The 23,421-nt window shown below is 37.9% G+C and overlaps 1 protein-coding gene across 8 annotated transcripts in view; it reads right to left on the reverse strand.

Annotated features, from left to right (window-relative positions):
- The window catches only part of RAPGEF6 (Rap guanine nucleotide exchange factor 6), a 207,433-nt gene that overhangs the window by 156,079 nt on the left and 27,933 nt on the right, over positions 1-23,421 (reverse strand). For 5 of the 8 annotated variants that reach the window (XM_060177648.1, XM_060177634.1, XM_060177664.1 and 2 more), the window contains exons 2-5: positions 23,235-23,305; positions 20,404-20,460; positions 13,139-13,222; positions 2,018-2,087 (exon numbers count right to left, since the gene is read on the reverse strand). In XM_060177648.1, coding sequence (XP_060033631.1) covers positions 2,018-2,087; positions 13,139-13,222; positions 20,404-20,460; positions 23,235-23,305 — 282 coding nt within the window. Of the gene's footprint in view, positions 1-2,017; positions 2,088-13,138; positions 13,223-17,526; positions 17,626-20,403; positions 20,461-23,234; positions 23,306-23,421 lie in introns of those variants that run through there. The other 3 variants (XM_060177659.1, XM_060177643.1, XM_060177662.1) reach the window with 3 other exon arrangements.

Consider the following 23,421-nt stretch of genomic DNA (forward strand, 5'->3'; position numbering starts at 1 on the left):
CAACAAATACAAAGTTGATTCAATTCTAGCAGAAGAGGCATGATCACCTCCACATCTAAATGCTATTTACTCTCCACCTTTATTGCTTTACTCACAATACCTAATTCTCAAAATAAAGACCCACATAAAAATAGAGAACAAAATACCAATAACAAGCAATTAAGAAACAAAGAAACCAACAGAGCAATTAAAAAATAGAGTTGATTCAGATGTTAAAACAACTGTACAGTTAAGTGTATAATTAATAAAGGTAAAGCTCTGTGAAAGGGTGCATATATGAATACACAAATGGAAAATTTGCAAAATTTGCACTATTACTTCCTTAAACATGGCATGTGTTCACTAAGTGACCTATAAGCAACGAAACAGCTGAAGGAATGAAAACATGGGACAGTCAGGTCCTAGATAACATTCTCCACTGAAAACAAGTAGGTTTCACAGAAGGATGAATATGGGATGATCTCACTCTCAGGCCGAAGTTGAAAAACAAGATCAGAAAAGAAAACACAAGTAGAACCTGAAATGTAATTGGCGTATCGCACCAAAGTAAAAGATTCTGGGGTGCGTGGGCGGGGAAAATACAGGTCCAAGAAGATTCAGAGGACCTAGTGGGGGTTGTATTGTTATATGGGAAACTGGGGAATGTTATACATGTACAAACCATTGTACTACTGTTGAATGTAAAACATTAATTCCCCAATAAAAAAAAATAGGAAAAAAAAAAGTAGGTTTCCATAGATAAAAAGTTTGTGTCCTGAAAAGTATCAGTTTTTCTTTAAGTTAAAATGAACAGTTAGTTAGTTTAATGACTACTTCATTGAATAATTAATTTGATGTACACTAGGAAATGGCTAAGGTGACAAATCTTGTGTTAATGTTTTATATAATGAAACCAACAAAAATATATGAGAACAATGCAATGCACTATTCTTTTCATACCGCTGACAAACAAATCCGAAAACCAGTAATGTCTTAGGCAGTTTTCTTTCCAAGTCCTTCAATATATGTAAAGGGTGAATTCAAAGACCTTAATAGATAAGCCATACATACCAACACATGAAGTAAACAAATATAAGCAATATCTACTTCAAGTTTTGAACAAACTTGAATTCAAACAATGTTTTACTAAAAATTTACTATGCAGATAGTACTTTATAAGACACAAATAAATTATATATTGGTAATATATAAGTAACATTTGCCTTTTAGAAATTTAAAATGAAGGTTTTATGTGAGATTTATATAAATTAATTCACACTTAGTTATGAATCTAGTGCATGAAAAAGAAACAAAAACTAATTGTCAATCTGAATGCAAAAACATATAATGGAAAAGCATTTATTTAGTTTTGGGTCATCACGTTAAAATGCTTCATTATGAATTCAACTTTTATGCTTTAATCAGGTGGCATGATTATTTACAGGAGGAGGACAATGAGTATATTCAGTATAAATTATTTTCTAATTGTCATCTCAGACCAAGGTATTAATCACTCTAATGCTAAAAAGAAAAAAGGGTCAAACTATCTAAAGTTCTGTTAACTCCACCATTTGATTTCCTTAGAAAAGGTAAATAATTACTCCTTAAATACACTCTAACAGCATTAAGATATAAGTCATCTCTTAATTGTATGTAATTGTGAGTTTGTTTTACTATTTCTTTCTACTTCAGAGCAGAGAATATGAATGTCCAAAGATTACTAATTAAATTAAATAGAAAAAGATAAAACCTGAAAAACTATAGTCCCTTTCTTCTTAACGTCTTTAATTAGATCTTCTAACAAAGTAGTAAATTCCCAAATTTGAGATTATATGTAATTGTATTATGCTTGAAATTACCTCATGGATCAGAAAAAAGTTTCCATCATGTGAAAATGGTTGACACTAAGTGTATGTCTCAGATGTTACTTAATAAAATACCTAAAAGGCATAGTAATAAGGTTTCCTTAGTGTCTAAAAGCCAAATATATTTAATTTTGAAACTAAAGTGTATCAAGAAAACAATTCAGCATTCTTACCACAATCATTTCTGAAGGCTCTAATACAAGACAATCACATCCTCTTTTTCCTCCAAACTGCTTACCAAAACTATAAAAACAGAAAAACAATTCCTTTAGTAAAGGTTATAAACAAAATATATCAATGTGGGGGAAAGAAATCACAATAATAAGAAAAACAGATGTTTACCAACTCATATCAATTATATTTAAAAATCAAATTTACTTAGAAACTTTAACAAAACATCAAGCGTACTCTAAAATTTCTTTTAAATTTTATGCTATTCGTTTTTCAAATTGATTTTAAAATATATGAACTAAAATTCTGAACACCTATCAATGTATGCTGAATTAAGGCAAATGTTCCAATATAGAGCAAAGCCACAACTGTGGAATATTTTATAGAAGTATTACAAACTGATTAATAAACATTCTATGGATTCTACATACAATAAAAATTATTTTAAATTGTCTTCAGAAATTTTGAGACCATGAACAAATTTGGAGAATTTATATAGTTAGGTTTTAAGACATACTGTAACGCTAGAATTCTGAAGACTGTATGGCACTGGATAAACTTAGAGACCAGTATAACAGCATAAAGAAAACAAAGTAAGATCCATTCATGTATGTTGATTGGTTTTGACAAATGTCAAAGAAATTCACTGGGAAGATGCCAGTGACGTCTTTCTAATGTAAGACATTTTCACAGGTGTATAGTGGTATCTTATTTTTGTCTTAATTTGTATTTCTCTGATACTCACTAATTCCCCCCACCTTTTCTCCCCCATTTATATGCAGACACACTGGCCAGTGGAATAGAGACCAGAAATATGATTTTACATCTATGGGCAGCTAATCTTTGACATAGGGTCCCAAAACATTAAATGGAGAAAGAAGTTATCTTTTTAACAAATGGTGCTGAGAAATTTGAGTTGAAACATGCAGCAGAATTTCATGCTTTTATATCCAATATTCTAGCCACTGTTCTTCCTTCTGGGCCAATTCCATAAGTTCTTATTTGTTCATTTTCATTCATTTCAAAACATTTTCTAGTTGGTGTTGTCAAAATCTTGACATATGGTTCATTTACAAATCCTTTTAAAAGCTATCATTTTTTTCTGGTGTTAATTTAAAATTAATTCCAATATACTCGGTGTAAATGTGGAATTTCAGCCCTTTTGATTTTACTGAGACTTGTTTAATAGCCTAGAACATCCTCTACCCAAGCAAAGGCTACATATCAAATAGAGCTGTAAAAAAAACTTTTAGAGTGCATAAAAGCAATTTTTAAGCTTTCTTCTTTTACTTATTTTCACTTTATTGCAATTGTTGAGAAATACCCAGCTATAATTATATATATATATTTTTTAAATATTTATTTTATTTATTCCCTTTTGTTGCCCTTGTTGTTTTATTGTCGTCATTGTTGGATAGGACAGAGAGAAATGGAGAGAGGAGGGGAAAACAGAGGGAGAGAGAAAGGCAGACACCTGCAGACTTGCTTCATCGCCTGTGAAGCGACCCCCTGCAAGTGGGGAGCCGGGGGCTCGAACCAGGATCCTTACACTGGTCCTTGCGCCTCACACCACCTGCACTTAACCCCCTGCGCTACCGCCCAACTCCCTATAATTATATTTTTATTGGCTCACTTATTGTCAGTTTTTACTTGTATTTTGGGAATCTGTTATTATACAATAAAATTTACTATGTGTTACTAATGCATTGATATTTTTATCATTATGAAAATCTGCTTAATCTTTACTGATGCTTTCAAGTTATTTTAAAATATCTTTATTGACTAGCTATAGAAACTGAGAAGGAGACAGAGATGGAGAGAAAGAGGGAAACCTGCAGCACTTCTTTCCCACTTGTGAAGCTACCCTCTTCAGGTGGGGACCAGGGGCTTAAACCCAGGTCCTTGTGCTCTGTAATATATCTACTCTACCAAGTGTCCTACCATCTGGACGTCCTGAATTATTTTTTAATAATATTAAAAATATTCCAGGGGCTGAGTGGTGGCACACCTGGTTGAGCGCACATGTTACAATGTGCAAGGACCCAGGTTTGAGTCCCTGGTCCCCACCTGCAGGGGGGAAAGCTTCACAAGTGGTGAAGTAGTGCTGCAGGTGTCTTTGTCTCTCTTCCTCTCTATCCAATCCTTCCCTCTAGATTTCAGGCTGTCTCTATCAAATAAGTAAATAAAGATGAAAGAAATTTTTAAAAAAATTCCAGTTCTCTTGTAAAAGCTATTTGTCTAGTATATCTTCCTCAATTATACTTTCACTGCATTTGTGTTTTGGAACTAAAATATTTCCTGTTGACATATATAAGTGGACCTTTGATTATCAATGGTAAACTGTCTTTTTATTGGAATGTTTTAGACAACACACATGTAATGTAATTACTGATATGACTTAATGTTTGTTCATTACCCTATTCTATGACTTAATCTTTTTGTCCCCCGTCCTTCATTATTGCCATCACTTCAGCTAAATGACTGACTTCAGTGCATTACTTTAATTTTTAATAACTGTTACTCATCCCTCTTCCCTTTTAATAAATGAAAGCGCTGTTCAGCTCTCGCTTATGGTGGTATCAGAGATTGAACCTAGAACCTCCAGTGCTTGAGGTATGAAAATCTATTGCCCCACTGGCAGAGGGCAAGTTTCACAAGTGATGAAGCAATGATACAGGTGTCTCTTGTCTGTTTCTCTCCCCCTTACTTCCTTATGTCTATATTTAAAAATTTAAACTAAAAACAAAAAAAGGCCATTGGGATCAGTGGATCTGTTGTGCAGGCACCACACCCCAGCAATAACCTTGGTAGCAATAAAACAAAAGGAAAAAAGAAAGAAAATGTATTGTAGTACTAAAAGAGGTAACCCCCATCCTGTTTTTAAAGTATACTACTATAAAACATGATGACAATTATTATTATAAAGACAATTCAAGTTATGGTGGTACTAGGATTGAATCACTGGAACCTCAGGTGCCACAGGCATGGAAATCTGCTGTACTATTGATGCTTCCTCCCTCCTGCCTTATTTTAAATATTTTCTGCTATATACTTAACTGATAATAAAGGCATTATACACCATGTATAAAGCAAGGCTGTCTATTCTCACCACTACCAACCAACTAGACAGTCTAGTTAATGTAAAAAGGCAAAAAAAAAAGAATGGAAAGAATGGAAAAAATGGAATGGAAAAAATGGAAAAGAATCTAACCTCTCCAGAGCCCTACCCTACTAGGAAAAGATAGAAACAGGCTGGGGGTATGGACCAACCTGCCAATGTCAATGTCCTGTGGAGAAGACAAAACTCCCACTTTTTGCACACTAACAGGGGAGAAATACGAGAGGAAGATGACCAGAAAGATACAAGCTCCAATTCCATTAGGACCCAGAGAGAGAAGAGAAAAAAAAAAAAAGATATGTAGAAGTAGTAATAAGTGTAGGTGTGACTTAGAAAGGAAGAACAGGAAGGACCATAGAAAAAAAAATGAGCAAATATGGGCTGGGTCATGGCTCACCTGGTTGAGAGCACATATTATAATGCACAAGGACTCAGGTTCAAGCCCCTACTTCCCACCTGCAAGGGGAAAGCTTCATGAGTGGTGAAGCAGGACTGCAGGTTTCTCTCTTTCTTCCTCTGTCTCCCCCCGCCCCCCCAGTTTCTCCCTGTCTCTATCCAATAAATAAAGATAATAAAAAAAGAAAAAGGGTAAATATATATATAAATATAGATAGTTATAGAAATAATAGTCAATCCCTATCTGTGACCTTGTAAGGCTTCAGCAGTCTCTAATGGAGGGAATGGGGGACCCAGAACTATGGTAGTGGGAACAGTGTGGAAGCCATTATCTCATAGTTTGTAAAGCAATATTAAATCACCAATAAAATAAAACTCTTTGAAACAATAAATAAATGAATTTAACTGAGAATATGTCAAACTTACAGAATATATGAAAACCAACTGCTTTCATTTTTTGCCACCAGGGTTATCAATGAGGCCCTTTGTCTAAACGACAATGAGTCCACTGTCCCTAGAGGTCATTCCCCCCCCCTTTATTTTTGATGATAAAGACAGAGACACATGGCAAGAGAGAGAGACACCTGAAGCCTACGTTACCACTTGTGAAGCTTCTCCCTCCTGTAGGTGAGGACTCAAACCTGGAACCTTGAGTATGGTGTGCAATTTAAGGAAAGCCAATTGTGTTCTATACAGGAAAAAATAAAACTTTGAAAGAAATGCCTTGAACGGCATAATGCGTAGTAAGGTTAAGTATATTATGGTAACCACTGGATTTCCAGAGACAAACAAGTTCCCAGCTAACCTAGTTATATATATAATTAACGATTGTGATTTTAAACTCTAAGACTAAAAGGAATCTTTCTCATTCTGTTTAAAATACTATTTCTCCTAGAACTTGAGCCTCTGGGACTTTGCTTATATTTCTTGATGTGTCTTCTCTCTTACCCCTTACCTTGTTATACTGCCTATTGATGTTAACTAAATCAATGCTACCAGTGCCACCATGCCAAGTTGTGCTGCCACTGACTTGTTACAGTGGATGGTCTCCAGAGACACAAGCCTCAGATGTCAACCTCCCAACTCCACTGATTTGGTGACATCTTTTCCAACACACAGGACTACTTAGTTCCATTTTAGTTGGCATATTTTCTAACAAAATTAGAGATACTAGATAGAGGCTAGGTAGAGCAAAGATTACTCAGTATACGTGTATATAATTGCCTACGTAAGAGGCAATTATATACCTCAATGTAAAAGCGCTTAATAGCCCTTCATGATTAGATTTAGACCTAACATGCCTGATAGAGTACCAGTAGAGTAGTAGAATGGTCTAAAGAGTGGTCCACAGGTGACACAGTGGATAAAGCATTGGATTCTCAAACATGAGGTCCCAAGTTCAGTGCCCAGCAGCACATGTACCAGAGTGATGTCTGGTTTTCTCTCTCTCTCCTATCATTCTCATGAGTAAATAAATAAATAAATGGTTTAAAGATGGCATCATACATTCTCTAGTCATATTTATTAATTAGGCCTAGACACCCTCCTCTCCTACCCTACTTCAGTTCCCTCAACCACTCTTATCTATTCAACTAACTATACACAAGGAAGTAAAATAGATTGTTTCATCTTTTAACTTTTTTTTTTTTTTACCAGAGTACTATTTAACTCTGACTTATGGTGGTGTGGAGGATTGAACCTGGGACTTTGAAACCTCAGGCATGAGAGTCTCTTTGTATAACCATTATGCTATGTACCCTCTGCCCCTCTTTTAATCTCTTCCAACAGAGCATCAGCATTATTGATACCCCTTATTAAGCCTTAGAACAAACAGTATGGCAGGGATTCGGATGTTGCACAGGATACTGTGCTAAATATGAACAGATATGGGCTCCGGGTTAGATCAATGTGGTAAATAGTTATATATATATATTTAAGTTTGCAAGCAGCTCTCTACCCTAATCCTACTTCCTAGCTCTATTCTCAACTCTGAAACTATCTTCCCAGACATTATTTTTAGTCCATCCCCATGTTAGCTATCAAGCTCAAGCAAAGATTACTAAGACATAGGCTCCTAGGAACATACCTAAAATAGACTTCCTAGCTCTTTTCCAATATAAGGCCACAACTTTCATCTGTTCTATTCCTACTTTATGATTTATTGCATATGCTGGAAGGCCCTCAGTTCATTCCCTAGTACCCTATGAAGACATGATGATGGGGGCTGGGCAGTGCTACACCTGGTTAAACATACATATTACCATGTACAAGGACCAGGGTTAGAGCCCTTCTCTTCCATCTGCAGGCAGGAAGCTTCATGAGCAGTGAAGCAGGTCTGCAGATGTCTTTCTCTCTCCCTTTCTACCCCATCTCTCTTAATTTCTCTCTGTCCTATCCAATAAAAAAAAAAAAGAGCCATGATGCCATTTTTACTAGCATATCAAAAACTGAAGCTGCACAGGGAAAACTTAATAATATATGTACATGTTCTGACAAAAAAATCACATAATTCTGTGAGAATTATCAAAGAATTAAGTAAGTCAGAAAAAAAAATCTTCCTTTTTCTTTCTGCTATGGCTTATGGTGCATACTAGGGATTGAACCTGGGGCCTGAGAGCCTCAGGCATGAAAGTTTATTTATGTAACCATTAATGCTATCTTCCCCATCTGAGAAAAATTCTATGTCCATGTATGAGAGACAACTCAGGATTGTCAAGATAGCAGTTCTTCCTAATTAAATTTTCAGATTCCAATAATCCCCATCAAAATTCCAAAAGTTATCCCGTTGATATTTTAAAAATTATCTAAAGTTTTCATGGAGAAACAAGAGATTCAGAATAATGAATGAAAACTACAAGGCTGGCACTATGCATCTTCAAGACTCCCCATAAAGCTACCATTATTTAAGACAGTGGTATTGGTAAGAACAGTCAACTAGATCTACTGGGTAGAACAGAAAAATCCAGAAATAAATATCCCCCTCTCAATACAAGGGTAGTTTTTTTTTTTCTTTCAAAAAGTGGAATTAAACAAGTAGATATCTACATGTAATATATATATGCAGGCCACACACATTTCAAAAAATTCAACAAAGGATCAGGAGATAGGTCACACAGTGGAGCACAAACCTTGTGCATGAGGCCCTGTGATCAAGCTCTGGTACCACAGGGAACTTCATGAACGGCACTAGGGGAACTCTGTGGTGACAGGGTAGTAATGTGATGCATTTCCCTCTCACCTCTCAAATAAAGATTGAAAAAAATTAAAAAGTGGATCACAGATCTAAATGCAAAATGCAAAACTAAAATTCTTGGAGTAACAGAGAACAAAGTCTAGATACTTTATATGGTATGATGGTAATAATCAAAATTATCTCTCATAAGTGAGAAGAGGCAGACAAATAAATCCATTATATACTGATAGTCCTAAGTATGACTTTTTCCTCAAAAATTAAGCATACAGTGCAGCATAGAGTAACGCAGTGATAGAGAACAAGACTTAAATGCATGGGTTCTTGAGTTTGATCCCTAATACTGCATTATGACAAAGTGAAGCTCTGGTTCTCTCTCAGTAGTAAATAAGTAAATATTTTCAAATATGTAATTCATTTTAAAAGGTTAGATACAGGGCGCAGAAGGGAGCAAAAAGCGCGGGGACTGGCTTTAAGGATCCTGGTCCAAGCCCCTGGCTCCCCACCTGCAGGGGAGTCGCTTCATGGGTGGTGAAGCAGGTCTGCAGTGTCTGTCTGTCTTTCTCTCCCCTCTCTGTCTTTGTGGGACCTTGCATAAGCCGAGGTCAAGCATGGCGCGGACCATCCAGGGGGAGACCCCTGGATGCCTGGGAGGCACAGGCCTTCCATCAGTCTCCCAGGGGCTTTTCGTCTCTATGGGTTGAACAGGATGGAACCTGCCTAACAAGTCCCAGTCCCCCTATGAGTCTCCCTCCTGCAGGAACCCACCAGACACATACCTCCCCCCCCCACCAACCCCCCCCCCCACGCTAGTTGGCAGTTTCACTTCCTCATTCTCCAAACTAGCTTGACCACTTACCCAATGGTCACAGGGAAGACCCTCACCATTTCTCTATCCTCTGCTGTCTTGACTATATAAGGTATCCCTTAACATTCCTGACCATATAAGGATAGACTATAGCTGCCCTGTTCTTCCCCTTACCCCAACCTATAAAAACCCTTGCTTGCCATACAATAAATGCACTATTCATAGGCAAATAGCGTCTTGGGGTGATCCATAGCTTGGTCTCTTGCCATGATCCACAGGGAAAGACTCCCAGTATATTCACCCTTGCTGCCTTTGATTTGACCTCTTTAGCCCCCTCCTCTGGTGCACATCAGAGTGGGTCAGCCGACTTGGTGGGATTGAGAAGTGGGGTCCTTGTGAGGACCCCGACATATCTTCCCCTCCTCTCTCAATTTCTCTCTGTCCTATCCAACAATAACAACAATAAGGGCAACCAAAGGGGAAAAAAATGGCCTCCAAGAGCAGTGGATTCATAGTGCAGGCACTGAGCCCCTAGTAATAACCCTGGAGCCAAAAAAAAGGTTAAATATACACTAGTCATGCAACTCAATAATTCTGCCCTTGGATATCTAGAAAATAAAGCACACAACTGTCTTTGTAGTATGCTTAATAAAAAGAATATAAAACTAAAGCAATGAACATTTTCAATTTTTTCTCTTGCCTTTTGAAGGGCACATAGAATGTGGTATCTTCATAGAATGAAAAGGAACTTAGCAATTTTAAAAAAGGATGTGCTGTGGCTAAAGAGGTGGCATAGGTGCAGAGCACAGGACCTACACATACTAGGTACTGAGTTTAAGGGAAAGCATCACAGACATAAAATAACTCCAGTTCTTTCATGTAAATAAGTATTTTTAAAAATCGATTTGCTCAGATGTGCTAAGATATTTTTAGAAGTGGAAATATATCAATCCCCAGTACCACCATAAACCAGAGTTAAGCCAGAATTAAACAGTCCTCTGGAATTAAACAGAATTAACAGAATTAAACAGTCCACCTCCCCTCACTGTATGTAGCTTTCTATTTCATTAAAATAAAAGAAAAAAAAGAAAAGCAGAGATAGACAAAAAGCAGATCCGGCTACAAAGGGCATGAGGGAATTTTTTTTTCAAACAGAACTTCTACAACTGGCTTACCTATCACACTTACTAAGTGAAAGCTTAACATGGTTGAATTTTATGGAATGTAATTTATACTCCAACAAGAAAACACAGAGGATTCTTTACAGTCTTGGAATGAGCAATGATTAGAAGGACAGAGATAACAATTACAGTTCTGTGACCAATTACAGAAACAAGGACTATAGTATTTTTTCAGTTTTTATTTGCTTGCTGAGTGCCTGTCTGTATTTTTTAAAAAAACCAGAGCACTGTAAGGTGGTGGGAATTGTGTGGAGTTGTACCCCCACACCATCCTATGATTTTGTTAATGTCTCCTTTCTTAAATAAATAATAATAATAAAAAAGAACAGGAAAAAAAAGATACACTTCACTGTCCTGGAACCCACTTTTCTAGGAGGACCAGGGAACTCTGGGTCTCTCTCACTTACTCTTGAGAGCCTACACATGTTTATGTGTGTATTTTTCTGCTTTGCTTCAATAAATACTCATCTCCCTGGAAAAAAAAAAAGATCTGGTTTACGGTGGTTTGGGGGATTGAACCCAGACTTTGGAGCCTCAGGCATGAGAGTCTCTTTGCATTACCATTACGGGAGAAGGGCAAACGCTAGAAGAAGAAACCATTACGGTATCTACCCCCTATATTTATATATGTGTTAGCTGTTTTCTCCTTCCCTTCCTCCCATATTATGTATATATAAGTTAATGGAAGTCAGAAGCACTGAGACAGGCAACATAATAGAAGAATCTAACTATTTGCTGGGATTGTACATCTCCTTACCCAAAGCTGACAAACCTCCTCATTTGTATGAAGAATATCTGTATCTTACCAGGTGAGGACCGGGCTATTAGAGGGAAGTTCAAATGTATTTAGAAGTGTTCATAACAAAGTCATTAACCAAGGAAGTAGACTGTGCCAGTTATTTATTGCCCCTCAACTACAAATGTTAAAGTTTTATCAACAGAAGCTGCTAAAAGGAAGGATACTGCTATAAGAAAATCTTCTTAGCTCTGTGGGTGATGGGTGTATAAGAGAAAGGGAGACACTATACCCAGTATACACCCCAGTTGGGAATAGAGGGTTCTTCTGCTGACTACTCCGGATAGGCAGTTCCCTTCCTACCAGCTATGGGCCATGGCAACACAGTGAACCTTTCTACTATCTATCTACCAGACTACAACTAACAAGTTCTAGAATAATTTAATTACAATTGGAAGTCTGACTTAAAGACTTCTTTTCAACATTACTGGAAAAAAGTCATGAAAAAATTACTTTTATAATTATCAAATCACACTTTGATCCTTCAAAATATTAACTGATAACAGACTAAGTTCTCTTATCTGGGGCTAGGAGGTGGCTCACCTGACAGAATGCAAATATTACTAAGTACATATAACCAGGTTTGAGCCCCTTGTCAACCATACAGGAGTGCCCCTGGGATGGAGAGTTTCATGGGCGGTGCAGCATTGCTACAATGTCTCTCTCTCACTGTCTTTCACAGTCTATCTAAAAACAACAGGCCTCTAGGAGTAAATCATGCTGGCACTATGTCCTAATCCTAGTGACAATAAAAAAAAGGTGGTAAAATCAATTTGCCTTAATCTAAAACCAATTTCCTGACTTAATATTTTATCTATAAACACAGCAGTAAATTCCAAAAACATCAGATCAGTCAAACAGAATTTCATGTAAAATTAATATCAAATTGGATCAAGATACTACATAATAGTGTAAAAGATTACATCCTCAGAAATATCAGGTGATTCTAGCCAAGTACTTACAATAGCAACAAAGAAATTTATAAAATGTATCATCTAGTGAGAGAAAACACAAATCCTACATAGCACAATTTAATATAAAAGAAATATAACATTAACTTTGCATGTCAGATACACTATTGGGTTGTCAGAAAAGACGTGGTGTATTTTTTAATGTAAATGTATTTTTTAATGTAAAAAATACACCACGTCTTTTCTGACAACCCAGTGTTGGTATGCATGAGACCCTTTCTGTTTCATTTGGTTTAAATCCCCCCTGCTTAACACTATTCTATTTACATAACCACTTCATTCTATTTACATAACCACTGTTAACAAGTTCCACCCTCCCTCCAGGGCATTTGTGGTTCAGTGATAGGATTCTCCCCTGCTCTGCCCCCTCTTTGTCACACTCTGATTTTCACCAGTCACTTTTCTCTCCACCCTCTCTATGTCACATCCAGTTTCCACCCTACTTCGCAAGTATATATAAAGACAGCATTGTGAGTTTTACAGTACCTTTAGTTTAGCTCAGCTCGGCTTAGATTGTGCTGCGTCCTATATGAATAAAGAGATACTGCCTACAGCTCAACCATGAGTCCCTGGTCGTCTGTTACCCGCCCGTGAAGCCAGCCCATTGAAAACAACATAACCTGTCGAAAACAACAACCCAGTACATAACAAATAGAAACATACCTGCAAGGAGGCAAAACCATGGAGTCTTTCATAAGCACAGATCCTGAAAGCAGAATATACCAACATCTGGCAATAGTTTCTGAACTGTGTAAAGAGTAATAAATGAGAAAATAAATATATGCACCCAGATGTATATATATTCAACATGAAATATATTCTGACAGTATTATAAATCATTAAGCAACATTAACTAGAAATTTTGCCTGCAGCCTTCAATTTTATACATACGATGTCCCCATGGAAAATACAATCACTAATTAAGAAATGGGCTTCACACCTATGGACATCTAATCTTTGACAAAGGTGCCCAGACTATTAAATGGGGAAAGGTGAGTCTCTTCAACAAATGGTGTTGGAAAAAATGGGTTGAAACATGCAGAAAAATGAAATTGAACCACTATATTTCATGAAATAAAAAACAAATTCCAAGTTGATCAAGGACTTGGATGTTAGGCCACAAACTATCAAATACTTAGAGGATAATATAAAAAGCATGATGCTTTTCCACATACATTTAAAAGACATCTTCAATGAAACAAATCCAATTACAAAGAAGACTAAGGCAAGTATAAACCTATGGGACTACATCAAATTAAAAAGCCTCTGTGCACAGCTAAAGAAACCACTACCCAAACCAAGTGACCCCTCACAGAATGGGAGATCTTTACATGCCATACATCAGACAAAAGTTTAATAACCAACATATATAAAGAGCTTGCCAAACTCAACAAGACAACAAATAACCCCATCCAAAAATGGGGGGAGGACATGGACAGAATATTCACCACAGAAGAGATCCAAAAGGCCGAGAAACACATGAAAAAAATGCTCCAATTCTCTGATTGTCAGAGAAATGCAAATAAAGACAACAATGAGATACCACACTTCACTCCTGTGAGAATGTCATACATCAGAAAAGGTAACAGCAGCAAATGCTGGAGAGGGTGTGGGGTCAAAGGAACCCTCCTACACTGCTGGTGGGAATGTAAATTGGCCCAACCTCTGTGGAGAACAGTCTGGAGAACTCTCAGAAGGTTAGAAATGGACCTACCCTATGATCCTGCAATTTCACTCGTGGGGATATATCCTAAGGAACTCAACACACTCATCCAAAAAGATCTGTGTACACATATGTTCTTGGCAGCACAATTTGTAATAGCCAAAACCTGGAAGCAACCCAAGTGTCCAACAACTGATGAGTGGCTGAGCAAGTTGTGGTATATATACACAATGGAATACTACTCAGCTGTAAAAAATGGTGACTTCACCATTTTCAGCCGATCTTGGATGGACCTTGAAAAAATCATGTTGAGTGAAATAAGTCAGAAACAGAAGGATGAATATGGAATGATCTCACTCTCAGGCAGAAGTTGAAAAACAGGATCAGAAGAGAAAACACAAGTAGAACCTGAACTGGAATTGTGTTGGTATGCATGAGACCCCTTCTGTTTCATTTGGTTTAAATCCCCCCTGCTTAACACTATTCTATTTACATAACCACTTCATTCTATTTATATAACCGCTGTTAACAAGCACCTCCCTCCAGGGCATTGGTTCAATCCCCACTGTTTCATGATATGTTTTTGCTCCACCCCCCCTCCTTGTCACACTCTGATTGTCACCAGTCACTTTTCTCTCCACCCTCTCTATGTCACACCCTGTTTCCACCCTACTTGTCAAGTATATATAAAGACAGCATTGTGAGTTTTAGAGTACTTTACCTTTAGTTTAGCTCAGCTCGGCTTAGATTGTGCTGCGTCCTGCATGAATAAAGAGATACTGCCTACAGCTCAACTATGAGTCCCTGGTCGTCTGTTACCCGCCCGTGAAGCCAGCCCGGAGAAAACAACCTAACCCGTCAAAAACGACATATGGCGCCTGAACAGGGACTGAAATAAGCCCTGAAACATGGACCGGCATCAACGTGGGACCCTACCCACCCATCGTCCAGATAAGTAAACTTGGCTACCCATCCACCATGGGTTGTCTTTCTACTTATGAAGAGGTTTGCCAAAGCCTCTATTGTTTCATCATGAGACAGTTAGTCTGTCTCTGGAACATTTTACTCTGGGCCACATTTCGGTTCCCTGACCGGGAACTTTGGTTTCTTATGACCGGGATCATAGAGCTTGGGAGATGCACGGAGATTTCTCCTTGGACTTTCTGGATTCCCTCTCTCATGTTTCCTGAGGAAAAGGACTACATTTCGCTCCAGGCCATAATTTCGTTCTTTATGACCGTGATCGTAGACCTTGGGATATGCATGGGGATTTCCCCTGGGGCTTTCTGGACTTCTTCTCGAATGTTTCCCGTGGAGAAGGACTACTCTAGTTTGAGGAGCATTCTCGAGTACCCTGGCAGTTCCCAAGTATGGAGACACGTGGTTAGTTCTACTCTCCTGATTGGATTCTTTCTTCGATGGGAAGACGCTTTTAAAAATGGGTGCCTGAAGCAATCCAGCAGGAACAGTCAGAAACACCCTAAATGGAATTTCGAGGACCTTTTTGGACTAGGTCGCCCTCCGGGGATTCTTAATCCTACATGGTGAGATCTTGATAATCTGGTTCAAGTTGCGTTTCATAAGAGAATGATTTGAATGACTGAATTTTTGTTTGACATTGACTTAAAAAAAAAAATGCTGGACGCAGCCATGATTTCTAGAGACATCCAGAAACAATCCAAAAATTGTTTTTTCCCTCCTTTGATTTCTCTTTTACGTCTTGACATGATTCTGAAACGTTTAATCCTGAAAACTGTATGAGTTATGGGTGGGGCAGATAGTGCAATGATTATGTTAATTATTCTCATGCCTGAGGCTTTTAATTGTGTTTCTTCTGTTTACCTTTCCACATTTTATTGAGTTTAAACTGTTTAAACAACCTTAAAATCATACTAGAAAGGACTTCCAATTATAATGGAGTTATCAATTATAGTAAACTTCTAATCTGCTACAAGTTTTGACAAGTAAGTGAATTTCAGCTGTCAAAGTCTTCACATGAAAAAGCATCTACTCAAATAGAATTCCTGGAAATCCATTTGGATCCTGTTCTCTGACATCGCCCCCGGAAACCAATGATGAGACCTGGCACGACCTGAAGAAACAGATTCACAGACTCCAAAGCTCACTCTCTACAGAAAAGCAGAATTCTGGTGGCCGACATTCCCCATCGAGACAGACGTGCAGCGTTTCATCCTCTGACATTTTCTTCTGTGGTCAGCTACTTTGGACTGACACCTCCATCGGACTTACTGGTACACGCTGCTGTGTTTCTGAAAGACTAACTTCAGCCAATTGCCTTGAGACTTTATAGACCATGTTCCCTCGCCTGCAGGCTCTGTCCCAGAGGCAGGAAACGCCCTTTGAGGCAAGAGATGCCCCCAGAGGCATGAAGCGTTCCCAGAGGCAAGAAATGCCCTTTCGCCTGCTAGGCCTTGCCCTTTGAGGCAAGAAAAGCTCCCCTTGGCATCACACTGGTTATTGCTGTTCGCCTATTTTGTTTTCCATGTCTTATGCCAGTTCTTTTGAAAACGCCTGTACGATATACGTTTCTGTTCACCCCACAATGGCCATTAGTTAAAAAGAAAGGGGGAATTGTTGGTATGCATGAGACCCCTTCTGTTTCATTTGGTTTAAATCCCCCCTGCTTAACACTATTCTATTTACATAACCACTTCATTCTATTTATATAACCGCTGTTAACAAGCACCTCCCTCCAGGGCATTGGTTCAATCCCCACTGTTTCATGATATGTTTTTGCTCCACCCCCCCTCCTTGTCACACTCTGATTGTCACCAGTCACTTTTCTCTCCACCCTCTCTATGTCACACCCTGTTTCCACCCTACTTGTCAAGTATATATAAAGACAGCATTGTGAGTTTTAGAGTACTTTACCTTTAGTTTAGCTCAGCTCGGCTTAGATTGTGCTGCGTCCTGCATGAATAAAGAGATACTGCCTACAGCTCAACTATGAGTCCCTGGTCGTCTGTTACCCGCCCGTGAAGCCAGCCCGGAGAAAACAACCTAACCCGTCAAAAACGACAGAATTGTTGTATTGCACCAAAGTAAGACTCTGGAGTGCATGGGTGGGGGAGAATCAGGTCCAAGAAGGATGACAGAGGACCTAGTAGGGTTGTACTGTTATATGGGAAACTGGGGAATGTTATGTATGTACAAACTATTGTACTTACTGTTGAATGTAAAACATTAATTACCCAATAAAAAATTTAAAAAAAAAGAGATGGGCTTCTATTCTATAGTACATGCTTATTAACTACCTAGCTACTATGTTATTAATTCTGCATTCTTTATATTTGTGGCCCCTCATAATATTTGATGAGAGTGGATTTAAAAAAATCTACTATACCAGAGTCAAGTTCCCAGTTCCCACCTGCAAAGAAGATTCAGGAGCGGGTGTCAGGTGGTAGCGCAGAGGGTTAAGTGCACATGGCTGGCGTAAGAATCCCAGTTCGAGTCTCCGGCTCCCCACCTGCACAGGTGGTGACGGTCTACAGGTGTCTTTCTCTCCCCCTCTTTGTCTTCCCCTCCTCTCTCCATTTCTCTCTATCCTATCCAACAGCAATGACATCAATAAAACAACAATAATAACTACAACAACAAAACAACAAGGGCAAGAAAAAGGAATAAATAAATATTCAAAAAAAGAAGAAGATTCAGGAGTGGTAAAGTAGTACTGCAGGTGTCTGTCTCCCTCTCTACCTCCCCTCCCACCTCTCAATTTCTGTCCTATTAAAAAAAAAAGGAAAAATGACTATCAGGACTAGTAGACTAAATGTATAGACATGAGCCCCAGCGATAACCCTGGTGGCAACAAGAGCAAAAAAATATCTTTAAAGCTGTGAAATATACATACTAGTAGTAATTATAGCCTCTACATGGGGGCCAGGAGATAGCTCACCCAGTAAAATGCACACTTTATCATGCAAAAGGATTCAGGTTTAGCCCTTGGCCACCATATTTTGGAAACACCATGAGAAGAGGAAGCTTCATAAACAGTAGTGGAGTGGTATATCTCCTTCCCTCTCTCATTCTCTCTTTAAAACTAACTAAATAAAAAGGATCCACTGCAAGTGGCGGAATAATGCAAGTACAGAGCACCAATCAAAATCCTTGTAGGAAAAATGTAATTAAAAAATGAAAAATTATAACAACTATATATTACATTCCTATGACATATATTTTATAGCTGAAGACTTCTATTTTTTGACCTATTTAACTCAACCTTTCCATTCCCTACCCCACAGTCCTGGTAATCACCTAACCTTTTCTTTCATTTTTTTTTATTATTATTTTTAAATATTTATTTATTTATTTATTCCCTTTTGTTGCCCTTGTTGTTTTATTGTTGTAGTTGTTATTGATGTTGTCATTGTTGGATAGGACAGAAAGAAATGGAGAGAGGAGGGGAAGACAGAGAGGGGGAGAGAAAGATAGACACCCACAGACCTGCTTCACTACATGTGAAGTGACTCCCCTGCAGGTGGGGAGACAGGGACTCAAACCAGGATCCTTATGCCTGTCCTTGTGCTTTGCACCACCTGCACTTAACCCGCTGCGCTACTCCCAACAGATTGCCCCACAGAGACGCAACCCCTATCCTTTTCTATCTATGAGGCTGTTTTGTTTCTTAAGATTCTACATACATTTGTTCACTCCCTACTCTAGCAATGACCAATCTGTCCTCTATAACTTTGTCTTGTTGCTATCTGCCTATCTTTTTAAGTCTATTAATTTTTGTTAATGGTATAAGGGTCTAGGTTAATTCCTTGCACATATTGGGTAGTTGGAAAAGTCACAATGTACTTATCTGCATAAAAATATGCTTAATATACCACTGAAATATTTTAGTACTATCATCAAAAATGCTTACTGGTGGTTCCTTTTTAATTCCCAATTATGTTACATACACACTGACCAGATATTATGTTATTTACCATTAAAAAAACTATTCAAAGTATAAGCATATACTTCTGGATTCTCAATTTTATTCCAGTGATCTACATAGCACTGTTCCTTGAGAGCACTTACATATGCAAAAACATTTTAATTAACTTTCTTACCCCTACCAACACAATACACTCAATTAGGAATCAATTACATCAATGGATACCAAGTAAAGCTGAAAACATTTAATCTTAAAGAAATAGTTCAACAAATGAATGAAGCTATTAAAATATACATAAATCCAACAAATACCTAAATTTGACCACATTCATTTTAATATTTCTATCCCCCAAATATGTCCAGTGGGAATGAGTAAGATGAACAAAGAAATTGACAAAATGTTCACAAAAACTATTATTTGTGAGAACAAAAATCTAAAAACAATGAAGATATCTATTTTAACACAAATGTATACTCCAAAGCAAAGAAAAAGAATGATTGCTAGTACATGAAGAACCTTGGACATTTGCAAAGTAAAAAACAGTTTAATCGAAAGATTCTATATGAGGTTCAAACAACTACTGAAGTTAAAACATTAAAAATTTGTACAAGTGAGTCCACTTGAAGAATCTGGAGTGATGGCATACTCTGTACCTGGTTAACTATAAGGTACTATAAACCTTTTGTGTTCTCTCTGTATTTTTTATAGCTCATGAATATTTAACATGCTTTACAGAAAATGCTTCAGAGTCAATAAAATTCATATTTAAAGTAAAGACATAAAAATTAAAGCAACTAATTTGGGAACCATGACCAAGGACTTGGGTACAAGTCCACCACATGAGAGTAGCATTCAAAGGTGAAGCTTCATGAGTGATGCAGCAATGCCGTGGTGTTTCTCTCCTTTATTTCTCTCTCCCCCTTTGTCACACTCTATCTGGATAAACGAGACAACGTCCTCTGAGAGCAGTGGCATAGAACAGGCATGAAGGTCTAGAACAGCCCTAGTGCCAAAAAAAGAAGAGGATGAAGAGGAAGAGGAAGGATAGGAGGAAGAAGAGAGGAAGGAAAGAAAGAACAAAGGAAGAGAGAGAGAGAGTAAAGAAATTAATCCATAAGGGCCAGAGAGGTAGCTCACTGGGCAGGGTCTGCACCTTGCTATATGCGTGACTCAGGCTCAATCCCCAGCACACATGGGAAATGCTATGGAATGGGAGATACTCTGGTGCTACATGATGTGTATCTCCCTCCCTTTGCCTTTCTAAATGGAAAAGGGAACTGGAGTAATGAATCACACAGGTGCGAGGGCCTGGCTTTGAAAAATAAATAACAATTCATTTAAGCTAAATATGGAAATACTTACCAAAAAAGAATTTGATTGCCATCATATCTCTCATAGCGAGCTCTTGCGGACATTAATCTAAGATATTAAGAAGAAAGTTAATATTATCTTCATTTTGTTGATAAAAAAGTTGTCACGTTGGGTTGTCAGAGAAGTCACAACTTATTTTTCTGGTTTTCTTTCTTTTCTTTTTGCCTCCAGGGTTATTCCTGAGGCTCAGTGCTAGCACTGTGAATCCACTGTTCCTAGCAGCCACTTTTTCCTAATATATATATATATATATATATATATATATATATATATATTTTTTTATTAGATAGGGCAGAGAAATTGAGAGAAAGAGAGAAAGAAAGACAAACACCTGCAGCCCTGCTTCACTGCTGGTGAAGTGGATCCCCAGCAGGTGGGGAGTAAGAGTTCTAACGTGGGTGCTCAGGCTTGGTAGTATGTGCACTTAACTGGGTGTGCCACAGCATAGCCCCCTATTTTTCTGGGTTTTCTTTTTAATTTTAGAGTCATTGTTGGGGTCTGGTGACTACACTATGAATTCACTGCTCCCCGAGGCCATCTTTTTTTGTTGTTGGATAGGACAGAGACAATTGAAAGAGGAGGGGAAGACAGGGAGAGAGAAAGATAGACACCCACAGACCTGCTTCACTGCTTGTGAAGTGAACCCCCCTGTAGGTCGGGAGCCGGGTGCTTGAACCCAGATCCTTGTGTTTCACCTGGTGTGCTACAGCCCAGTCCCCTATTTTTCTATGCATAAATATACCATGACTTTTCCAACAACCCAACAGTTACCTGAACAGAAATGATCAGATTTACCACTAAATTTTCACTAAACTACATGAATTTAATATGAATACACATATATGCATACATTAAATGCAAAAATTTCAAAAAAACACTTAACAAGTGACAAGAAACCTTACATTCTATATCAATTCACTCTAATAGTGTTTTTTTATATATAGATAATGAGAAATATATACAATTGCTTGATTCCCCAAGAATCCATCTGTGAACACAGTTACTAGCAGAGGCACACATACACAGTATCTATTGACTATGGGCTAGGCAGTGGCACACTCAGCTGAGCACAGCAGCACCATGTGCAAGGGCCCAGGTTCAAGCCCCCAGCTCACCACCTGCAAAGGGGAAGCTTCATGAGCAGTGAAACAGTGCTGTAGTTGTACCCCTTTCTCTCTCCCCTTTCAATTTTTATCTTATGAAATGAAAGAAGAAAAAAGAAAAAGGGGGGAGGAGAGAGGACAGCTGCTGAAAGCAGTGTATCTGCTGTGTAGGCACTGGATGTCAATAATAAACTGGGCAGTAATTTTAAAAAATCTATTGAATAGGGCCAGAGGGCAGAACATCTGATTGAGTACGTATATTACAATGCACAAGGACTTCAGTTTGAGCCCCTGGTTCCCACTTGCAGGGGGAAAGCTTTGCAAGTGGTGAAGCAGAGCTGTAGGTGTCTCTCTTCCTCTCTATCTCCCTTTCCCCTCTCAATTTCTGACTGTTTCTATCCAATACATAAAGATAATATTTTAATAAAATCTATTGAATATATAAATATACCTGCATTACAGATGTTTTTCGGATTACTAATCTTTTTATCTTGGGGGCTGGGGGTAGTGTAGTGGGTTAGGCGCACATGGCGCAAAGCACAAGGACGAGCGTTAAGGATCCTGGTTTGAACCCCTGGCTCCCCACCTGCAGGGGAGTCACTTTACAAGCGGTGAATCAGGTGTGCAGGTGTCTATCTTTCTCTCCTTCCCTCTGTCTTCCTCTCCTCTCTCGATTTCTCTCTGTCCTATCCAACAATGACAAACAAGGGCAACAAAAAGGAATAAAAAGTTTTTACCTTTTACCTGAAATACATACATAAAACAAAATTATAAATGTTAAACAAACGCATTTTAGCAATCTAATTCATAACTAGAAACCTATAAAATATGGATAAGTTGGCCTGAGAAGGAAAAAACTTTATTTTTACTTTAAAAAATTATGTATTAATTAATGAGAGGTCAGAGGATAAAGAGAAAGAGAGAGAGAGAGAGAGAGAGAGAGAGAGAGAACCAGAGTGTCACTCTAGTACATGAACTGTAGGGTATCAGACTTGGGAACTCATGCTTGAGTCTTCAATGCTTTAACCATGGAAAATATATAGTAATTAAATTATTATGCATTTACAATATTAGTTCCAAAAAAAAAAAAAAAGGTACTGCTCCACAACACTCCGGTGCTTTTACAAATACATTCACACTGTGATCAGTCGATCTCATAAGAACTGAATATATACTGAATATATACAGTGTGTGTGTGTGTGTGTGTGTGCGTGCGCACGCGCGCGTGTGTGTATGTGTATGTGTGTCACAATGACCAAAAGGAGGAGAGAAAACTCATTTACAGAATAGGAAAATGTGGGAAATTCATGAGTCTCTTCCATGGGAGCTACGACCAAATCAGGGATGTTTCTATTTCCACTTAGACCATATTGTATCCCTCTTAAAACACTTGAAACAAATATCAGTATGAACAACTAAAAAGTTTATTTCTACTAGTTAATGCACACTGAACACTATGCTTTGCTTTAGGTACTTATTCTTATTTAATCCTCAAAATACTGTAACGAAGATAATTTTATAACTTCTATTTTTATTGAATATGAAATTTCAAATCAGATATAAAGAGTCTGTCAAGCTCCCATGAGTAAGAGAAAAACTGAGATGAGTGGAGATTCCTATACTTATCTTATAAAAATCCCTAACTAATTTGGCCTCTGCAGTGCAAATTCTTTGAGTAATTCCATAGCACATGCCTTAAATTTACAGCATCACACTTACCTAAGTTGGTGCTCCCTGAGGTTTGATAATATTTCCATGCCATGAAGATAAGAATAAATAGTATTTAAATCCTGTAGAACAGAAAATACTTTGTTATTTTTCAAATGTACTTTGAAAATATGACACCCCAAATTTCTAAATAAGCAAACAATTCATAACTTAAATGTGGGGAAGATTCATAAACATT

This window comes from Erinaceus europaeus, chromosome 2, assembly GCF_950295315.1.
Source record: "Erinaceus europaeus chromosome 2, mEriEur2.1, whole genome shotgun sequence".
NCBI lineage: Eukaryota > Metazoa > Chordata > Mammalia > Eulipotyphla > Erinaceidae > Erinaceus > Erinaceus europaeus.